At 44.1% G+C, this 9,570-nt stretch overlaps 1 protein-coding gene across 2 annotated transcripts; it reads left to right on the forward strand.

Annotated features, from left to right (window-relative positions):
* The first annotated feature begins 29 nt into the window (after positions 1-29).
* si:ch1073-416j23.1 (rac GTPase-activating protein 1) lies at positions 30-9,318 on the forward strand. 2 transcript variants are annotated; one of them, XM_060039778.1, is made up of 16 exons: positions 30-304; positions 751-953; positions 1,428-1,573; positions 1,678-1,750; positions 1,855-1,908; positions 2,526-2,627; positions 3,378-3,606; positions 3,756-3,907; positions 4,232-4,387; positions 4,842-4,937; positions 5,277-5,475; positions 6,960-7,065; positions 7,334-7,466; positions 8,081-8,192; positions 8,692-8,812; positions 8,921-9,318. In XM_060039778.1, exons 1-16 carry the CDS (start codon positions 217-219, stop codon positions 8,988-8,990), a joined length of 2,040 nt encoding a protein of 679 aa, XP_059895761.1. In that variant the 5' UTR covers positions 30-216; the 3' UTR covers positions 8,991-9,318. The 2 variants fall into 2 exon arrangements, with proteins under 2 accessions (XP_059895761.1, XP_059895762.1); XM_060039779.1 differs by lacking the exon at positions 8,921-9,318 and having other exon boundaries at positions 84-304; positions 7,334-7,501; positions 8,692-8,773.
* Positions 9,319-9,570: the final 252 nt, after the last annotated feature.

Here is a 9,570-nt window from a genome sequence, read left to right on the forward strand (position 1 = left end):
ACCGTTTTAGCTTTCTACGGTCTTCCCGCCCTTTTAATCACACTGATCATTACCCATCCGTGTAAACCGATCCGTCGACGGTACGGTGAGGAACAGGTCTTGTTTGCCCCAAGGTTTATTTCCACGTAAGGGATAAATCACCCAAGGGAAATGTGGACGTAGGCTCTTCGAAACGTAATCATCCATGCTGAGGGTAGAACTTTTCTGCCATCAGCGATGGGGGAATCTCGGGTCATTGTGGGAGAACTTCTGGCCTTGTGCCTCGAGAGGATTACTATGGAAAATGCATTGGCCACAGAGCTCGGTAAGACACGATCTGAGGGGGAGGACACGGGGGTTAGCTTAGTTCCTCCGTGGCATAAATGATCGGTAAAAGGGCCAAACGCCTTAGGACTAATAAAGGCATAAAGGTCCCAGTGCACATTCGTGAATTTCTCGTGGTTGATGAGTTCTCGTTAAATCAACCCATTGATTATAATCGTGTGCGTAGTACAGAGGGAATGGTTTTAGAAACCCTCGTCGGATGAAGTGCCTGCAATATCATGAAGCGTATTCCTGTCGCCTTTTTTTAATTTCAGGGATTTCCTTCTTCCGTTAGGTCTGTGTTTCCTCATGGGTGACCGTAGCGTGTATATTGGCGTCAATGCATTGATGATTGAATCGTGTCGACGATTGATAAACATGTTTCATGATCGACACCAGAGTGAACATCACACACCTATTGTTTTCTCTACCCTCACCCCTGTCCAGAGTTTGTTGAAGTTGTCAAAAACTTCGAGTCAACCAGAAAGAAATGGCTTTACACGGAACTAGAGATGAAGAAGTATAAGGAACTCCTCGTCAAATCAGATGTCGCCAAGGCGGCTCTGGAGGTCAAATTGAAACACGCGAGAAACCAGGTGGACGTGGAGATAAAGAAGCGGTATAAGATTGAGGCAGACTACCAGTATTTGGTGAGTTGGTTGCAGAGATCAATGGATTTCAGCCTCCAAACGTTCAGCTCTGTTGCAATAATAGTGATAAAAGATCAATAATGCTTAGCAAAACCACATCTCAGAACCGTAGGCCTGTTTAACCATCTTGGGATTTATGTTTGGGTTTTGGTTTTGCTATTGCGGTTAATGAAAACAAAATAACTATTGCATGCAAAAAGGGTCAGGATTTCCTTCTTATGAGATGTCAACTAAAGTAGGGTGTTTGGTGCTCAGGGCCACTGTTGTGGAGTAGGCCCTGCAGCAATGCACAAGGACACTTCTGCCTTTTTGTATTCATTGTCATTGCAGTGTTAAATTATTAGCTTTGTTATTTTTACATGCATCATTCATGTTTGGGAGAGAAACGGGTTTATTTATGTGGTCTGTGTGTGTATTTTTTTCTTGAACGCCACTACATGACATGCTGTTGTTATTGCTGTTGTTTCTGTCCAGGAGCGACAGATGCAGCTAATGTGTGACATCCTTGTCCATGACGGCAAGTCCAGCGCATGTCTGAACGATGAGCAGAAATCACTACTGGCCACTTTTGACCACAAGGGAAAGGGATCCAATATCACCCAGCTCCGGAGTGGTAAACGGTAAACTACTTCTGTTTTTAGTTATTGTCTTCTGTTCAAAAACAGAACAGAAACTTCTGATTTGAAATTGATTGCTTAAATGCTCTGTCCTTGTTTTCCTAAAGGTTTTCCATAATCGACGAGTCGTCTTTCCTGTCACACTCCGACATCAGCTACGATAGAACAGACGACGACTTGGTTTGTTCACTGCACTGTTGTGTACATATACCTTATTGTCTTTTTAAGAGATACGCTTTTTCTAGAATATAACTCTTGCCACCTGACCCTGGATCCATCTGCAGGACCTGGACACAACTGTGATCAAACCCTTGAGGTCCAGAGCCCGGGAAAAGAGGGTAAGCACTGCAGGAATGCACTGTAGGCCAACGCTGGGTTAACCTTAATGACGACATAAGGTCACACAATTGCACCGTTATGTTTGTAAATCACAGTTAAACAATAGGTTAATTGGAGGATTGTACTTGCCTGTTGGTGTAAAATTGCAATTGCTTAAGTGTCTCCCAACCAATTGTAAACGGGCACAGCTTGATTGGTTGGCTGGATAGTCATATAGTTCCCAAAGCCTTGACTGTAAAACTTGGCCTACACAATTCTGTGAACCAACTGCTCGTCCCTTTTGTATTCCAGACCTGTCGTTGATCTAGTTGGTAAGAGAAAGAAGTTTTCCAGCGTTTTTTTTCTTTTTATTAAGTGACTGAAGGCAGTCAATTGAAGCTGATTGTACAAAAGTTGATGAAAAACGGAACAACATAAACCAACCGACTAAAACATTTAGTTTATGTCTTGTAAAGTGGTTTCCCCTCTTTTTTTTTTTCACTCACCTGGCTGACGCCTAGTCACACATTAACATAAAACTACCTGGCTACCTGACCTCATATCAGGTAGCCAGTCATACTATGGCCGGTGGTTTAAAAGATTTCCATTTTTTTATTTGTTCCGACATGTGTTTTAGAGGTCATCCATGGGACCAATGGCAATAGCGGCGTCTATAGGTCATCGAGGGAGACTGGGAAACATCTCTGAGAATGTTCCAGAAAGAAAAGCTTTGGAAAAGGTAAATGGCAATATGCATGCTTGGAAAATTTGTATTTTTTTTTGCAGTCAGGATTTCTTGCATGCAAAAATAATTGAAAGTACCTTGGATTTCATTATGATTATCATATTTTTGTCATTTGGTCCACCTTGTTTCATTATTTTGAGACTGGACATATTTTCTTTATTTTTCATGTTTTCCAGTATTTTTGCTCATGGTGGTTGACCATGTGGAAAAAAACAAATTCATGTGGTTCACTCTGCAAAACATTCAACATTCAATTTCAGCAAAACTGTTCAGTGAAGGTAGATTTATACACACTTTTGCTGTATTTTTATTTTCCGATAAGAGATGGTAGGCAAGAGGACCATAGGTTATAGAAGAACAAGGGAGACATTGCCTACACACCTCAATGGCCGACACCAACTCACACACGTGTCTAATATTTCACTGTGGTTAACAAAAGATTAGCATGTCCCTGGTGTGACAAGACCTCACAGTGATTTAAGAAATGTTATTCCGCCCCCAATGAATTTGTGCACAGCGAGTTGTCTGTTCCTATTTCATGGCTCATCCATCACATCTTGGTCCACTGTTGGTGACACCCTCCCTCTCTGTGCAGGCGTGCACACCTGTGTGCTTGGACAGAAATCCATCTGGACCACAGCCAAAATGCTGGTCTCCCGCCATTGGCAGATTGCCTGTGTACATTCATACACGCGCCTACGGTCCCTGTTATTTAACCATGACCACTCTGTTTAATTTTTAAAGTGTCTCCCTGACATTCCCGAGTTCACCTGCCCGGCTTCCACGCACGCTAGCTCCAGCCGCCTGGCCCCCTGTCAGTCTGTTGTCATCCAGGAGGCGGAGACCCTTGTGAAGGCGTCGCTCACGACCCCGGAAAACGGAGGTCGGGTTCGGATGGAGATCGCCATCACCCAGAAGACCCCGGAGAACGGCCCCAGGACCCTGTCCCAGGAATGCCTGAGCGGTGACGGAGGTGAGGGTGAAGTTTGGCTGCCGACCGCGATTTTAAGACCCAATTAATTTTACGAACCGCCGTTGTCGTGCCGTAGATGAGAACGCTTTCCCTGGATGTACACCAGAATGGCCTTCACAGTTTATTGTTGTTCCTCCACTTCACCTCAGAGCAAACCTCTGTGTGGGGGCCCAACGATGAGACGGTAGTGGAGCCTGAAACACTCGCAGAGACTAGGGTGAACCAGGCCAACCTTTACCAAGGGCCCATCTACACGCCCACGCTGGAGAGAACCCTGAAGCATGTTTTCCTCTCCAAAACGGTATCAACAACACACTTGCATGCTACACACACAGAAATAGATTAGAAATAATTATCTCTCCTGATACCGAATGTCTACAGGTTACTGCAAAATGTCGGTGGTGGTAATTGTATTTTGGATTCATTTTGACAGAAGGAAGAACGGCAGTGTTTCTAAACGTCTTTGCATTTCATTTTGAATCACAATGTTGCATTTCATTACAAATGTTGTTTTTTTTTGTTTTGTTTTTTTAAGAACAAACCCACGTACAATTGGCAGCTCAGTCTCTGAAACGGGTCTGTGATAGCCGGTCGAAGCTGAAAAAAAACAACACTGTTCTTCCAGGTGATCCGACCAGAGACGTGCGTGCCGTGCGGCAAGAGGATCCGCTTTGGGAAGATGGCGCTGAAGTGTCGGGAATGCCGCGTGGTGGCCCATCCGGAATGCAAGCTGAAATGCACGGAGGGCTGCTCACCGTCCACCACGCCGAGCAAGCAAGCGGTACTGCTGTCTGTTAAACCCCTGGGCCCATGCAACACTGAAGCATTATAGGGTATATTATGGGATACAAATGGGGGGGGGGGGGCGCGATAACATCCAGGACCAATATCAAATCCCCTAATCCCACTGTATCAGAGGATTACGAGATGACTCAACCAAATCAGATACCAGTTTTAGTTCTCATTCTTTATCTGATCTTCGTGTCTGTCATTTATTCTTAGTAATCTGAAAACTATTCAATGAGTTGTCTCCATCTAAAACAATTCTGACACAAGATTAAAAATGTTGGGTATTGTTTCCCAGACCAACATGTTCCAATATTCACTGATGCATATTTTTCGGGTTGGATACTGTTGGTGTTGGCATCCTACATCACAGCCTTTTCAATATAGGACCTCAGGTGGGCATGGATTCATGGACTTTTTATTTTTTGTATCCATCCTTTATCTTTAAGGACACTTTGGACAGCTTTGCGCCGGCGACTCACCCGAGGATCCCGCTCTTGGTCATACAGTGTGTGAATGAAATCGAGAGAAGGGGGCTAGAAGAAGTAAGTTAATTTCATCACTCAATCTCAACGAATGGTACTTCTAAGAAGTACTTGTAGTACATGTTGGAACGCTTTTGAGTTTGCTGCCACCTACAGGCTTCAAAACGACCACTTTAATAACGCAGCCTTATCGGGTTTGATGTGCTACTTTAAAGCTCACCTGCCTAATCCCAGATTTGAGTAACATTTCCTCATCCACGACCATCCAATCCAACCAGGAACACGAACGTTCTAAAGCTATCACAGCTGCAATGTGGCTCATCCTTCTTTCTTTTTATTTTTAAAGAAAAGGAGACTGTGTTCCCTTCCTTTGACACCTCCCCCTGTCTCGCTCCACAGAGAGGCATCTACCGTGTCCCAGGGGGCGACCGGCTGGTGAAGGAGCTCAGGGAGAAGTACATCCAGGGGAAAGGCTCCCTGATGCTGCACAAGGTGGGCGAGATCCACGTCGTGTGCGGCCTCCTCAAGGACTTCTTCCGGAAGCTGAAGGAGCCGCTAGTCACCCACAAGCTCCACCGGAACTTCATGCAGGCGGCAGGTAGGTACTGGTAGGACCTCGGGCTGGATCATGGCTGCAGGTCACGGTTTAAAAACACCCGGGAAAGAGTGGAAATACGTCTGTGAAAGCGTCCAAACATCCAGCCAGGCTCTGATTGTTGTATTAATGTCATCATTACCCATGACCAAGCGGAGATGGGAGGAGCCTCACGATTTTGTCTCGGTTGAATTTGTACACAAAACGATAAATGTCAGGAGCTGAGAAAATGTATCACGGCTCCATAATCAGCCCTGCAGTTAGTCATCTTCACGATTGCAGGCTTATCGTATTATCACCAGCCTATTTTCCTGTGATTGTGGTGTAATTTCAAATAATTGATGCAAGCTTTCTAGCGTTCCAGTTCCCAAGATGACACTCGGTCGACATTATGTTAAGCACTGAAATTATTTAGATGCACATGAACAGAAGAACGCTTGACTAGAAGTGTTTCGGTGTTTATATTCTAAATGCATTGTATTTGATGTGCCGTGCCTGTGCCCAAGGCCTGGGTATAAAGTTAGTTCTTTTGCTCTTAATTTCCTTTCTTAACCGAAAATGGTCAATGACTGCAATACATAGCTCATTACATTGCCACCCTACCCCCCTGCTGTCCTAGCAGCGTATTAATTTAATCAGGCACGTCTACGATGTGAACGCCTATTTGTGCAGTTTTATTTTATTTTTTTCTACCAATACATGCTTTGTGTGGTGACACTCCCATAGTTTACTAAACTGAAGTAAAAACTGCCAAGGAGGCTGGCTGTGCGAGCGGGAGACCATACTTCCTTGTCTACTTGAGGCATTCATCACACAGTAGTGGTTGGTGCCTTCTCATATCCCGGGGTTACATTTGGCTGGGTCGATCCGGGCGACAAATACACTCTGCCCCAGCATGCAAAGTGGTGACATAAACAAAACACAGGAGCGGACCTATCGTCTATGGTAGTATCACTTAGATTACCAGAATAAGCACACCCTGCTCTTGGGTGCATTTTCCTATCTAGACATGACGGGACCCAACCCGGTCCTCGTGTATAATGCTCCTGCAGCATATTTGTGATGGATGTGTGAACGGAGCGTGTGCAAGATGCTTTGGCACGCAGGGCAAGTTCGAACGCTGGCAAAGAGTGGCAAGATATTGGTCTCCTGTATTTCGATGAAACTTGCATTGAAGCATCATTCATACTACTTTTTTTAACAATGCAAATACTTTATTCAAAAATGCTTTTTTTGTAATGTGTGACGTCCTTTTTGTGTGATATTTTTGTGCTATTATTGGAGCTATTCCTTGAATAATGTATGACTTGCATTCACGGTGTGGGATGCAGGGCTGGTCTTTATACTGCTCCGTTTATCTGGTGCTGTACTTGTCATCATGCCAGTCTCTTGTGCTGTCAGAATAATGCATACCCCTTGGGTACCCTGGTAAATCATGGGCCCCACAATGCACCACATCCTAATTGAACCCATGGTGTCCGCACCAGAGATTCCTGATGAGGACAACGCCGCGGCCATCATGTACCAGGTCATCGGAGAGCTGCCCAGGGCTAATCGAGACACCATGGCGTTCCTCATGCTCCACTTGCAGAGGTTCGACCTCGTTTATGGCTCGCACCGATTCTCCCCTCGTCTGAAAAAACTAAGCGTTTATAACCATAAATATTTTATGTACGGGTATCCAGGGAAGTCGATGTACTTTATCGTATAGCATTTGTTGGACTTTGCTTCATTTACTCTTGGACAATAAAATTGCAACTTTGATGCTGTAGTGTCTTTTAGACTGGATCCTTGAACACGTGACTGGAGTCGTTTGTTGAAGGTGTTGATATTTGATATATTTCTGACTCTTTTTATACAGGGTCATGAGGAGTCCACACTGCCAAATGGACAAGACCAACCTGGCACGGGTGTTTGGACCGACTATAGTGGGCCACGGTATGGCCGAGCCCCCTCCGAGAACAATCCTGAAGGACACCACAACACAACCCAGGGTCAGTTTCCTTCACCGAGGTCTGGCAAACTTGAGGTATTTGCTAGACTTTTTCTAAATGCACTATCGTGTTTTCAATGCGTGTGTGGAACTCTTGAGGAAAGTATGCATTATTCATTTGTTATGGAACAAATTGAATGTAATGAGGTTATTTGAATGTTTAATAAGTGTCACCAATGGGAGAAATCGAAGGGTAACTAAATGCAAAAATTCCCTTTTCATTCATTATTTTCTCTATCTAGTAAAGTGAGTACGAGCAACATTGTTTATGAAATGTGGTGCGCATCGTGGCGTTATACTGCCAGTGTAATATAGTGCTATAAGCGCTCCGTCTGATCCAACACATCCACCAACGGAGGCTTTAGCGTACCCTCTGTGCCGCCGTCACAGAAAGTACTGGGTAGAGCGTTCACATAACGGTTGGTGTGGGATATTCAGAAACATGGGATTTTGCATCCATTTGATTCTAAATTACATCTTAGAAACTGACAATTACCATCTTCTTTGATCAAGATCCCCATCCTTTAAAACGAAAAGGTACTGGCACTTTATAAAGGTTGCATGATTGTAACTGATGCTGTACATTGGCTGACGGGCTTGATTTGGTTATTCCAGGTGGTTTGCTGCATGTTGTCCCTCTCTGAAGAGTACTGGAAACATTTACTGCAGAAGGACCAGGATTTCTCCATGACAGACAACGCCAACAACAACACCCCCAATAACCTCGGTATGCATATGCCGTCGGAAGCCTTTTGGTGATGTGCGAATCATTGAGTATGGATTTAATGCCACTTTGTTTGTTTTGGAGACGTTTACAATGACTGGTTGAAGGATAAAGCTTTGCTTTTATTTACAGTATGAATAAAAAGTGAGCAAGGGAATCCTGTACAGATTTCCTGCAATTTGACAAATGCAGCAATTTGTCTCGCGCAAAGCATAGTCTCTAATATCCTACTTTGCCAATGCAATTCAGACTGGCTCTCAGAGTAGAGCAGCCTGCAGGATTTTGGAGGATTCTGCAAACGACTGGCGTTTGATATCGCCAGCTATCCCATCTGGTATTAATAAGTAGATCTTGTCATGTTTTTATTTAGCTCACAATATAAAATGTTTAAATTAATCACTCAAAAGTCTTTTTCAATGTGATTGTTGCAATGTAGAGTAGACGCATTCTGACTCATAAACCCGAGCTACTGCTATGTGTACAATGTTCACCCGTGTTTCAGCGCTTTCGACTCGGCTGTTCATGCCTCTGACGTCCCCTGAGATGGCCCTCCAGGCCTACAAGCCAGCCAGTAGGGCCTCCCTCCGCGGTCGCATGAGGAACTTTGGCCACGCATTCAACAAGTGAGGCCCTAGTCGTTATGTGTTCGGCGTCACCGCTGTGTTGCTATTACAATGGCAGAGTAATCCGCAATTCATTTGAATGTTTTAACCAACTTCTCTGCACATCAGTGGCAAGGTGAAGGCAGACCAAGAAAGGAAGTTCTTCTCGGCTCCTCAACTGCCAGGGAAATCGCATTGAAGAATATGTATATATTAAGACGGAAGAACTACAAGCACTTTTGTTCACAAGTAATGTCTAACAGTTGTATAAAGTGGAGAGGGCGGGGGGAGATACTGAGGTAATGAATTCTGTATTGCCGCTGATCTGCGAAGTATTATGGTTGTGGTCCAGTAGGACTCTAATTGGGTCCTAATGGTGCAATAATGAAAGCGATTTGATTTGTATGAAACTGACTTCATTTCTTTTTAACCACTTAAGAGATGTGCATCCTTGAAAAGCCCTGACTCTTTAAAGAGTTTCTGTAATAATAAAATATAATTGTTTGTAATAAATATTTCTAACTATCTTCAGCAAAAAAATAATGACTTGAAAAAACCTTGTCTACCGACACCAGTTCGACTTGAAATTGGAAACGTTCTCTAAACGGTGCCCCCAAGAGATAATTATGCTCTTAAGATATTTTGCAACATAAGGCTAACTAGATGTTAGACAAAGGCCCAATATTTTCATCTTGTACAACCGCTATAACCGGATCACTTTCCTCTGATTGCAACGTCCTCTGTTGTAATGGAATCAAACGCCCCTTACTTGAGCTGCC

Source organism: Gadus macrocephalus, chromosome 20 (assembly GCF_031168955.1).
Source record: "Gadus macrocephalus chromosome 20, ASM3116895v1".
Taxonomy (NCBI): domain Eukaryota; kingdom Metazoa; phylum Chordata; class Actinopteri; order Gadiformes; family Gadidae; genus Gadus; species Gadus macrocephalus.

Coding starts and splice junctions, on each gene's coding strand:
- si:ch1073-416j23.1 (XM_060039778.1), top strand. CDS start 217: ATGGGGGAATCTCGGGTCATTGTGGGAGAACTTCTGGCCTTGTGCCTC. Junction 7,066..7,333: donor CTCATGCTCCACTTGCAGAG/GTTCGACCTCGT, acceptor CTTTTTATACAG/GGTCATGAGGAGTCCACACT. Junction 8,193..8,691: donor CAACACCCCCAATAACCTCG/GTATGCATATGC, acceptor CCCGTGTTTCAG/CGCTTTCGACTCGGCTGTTC.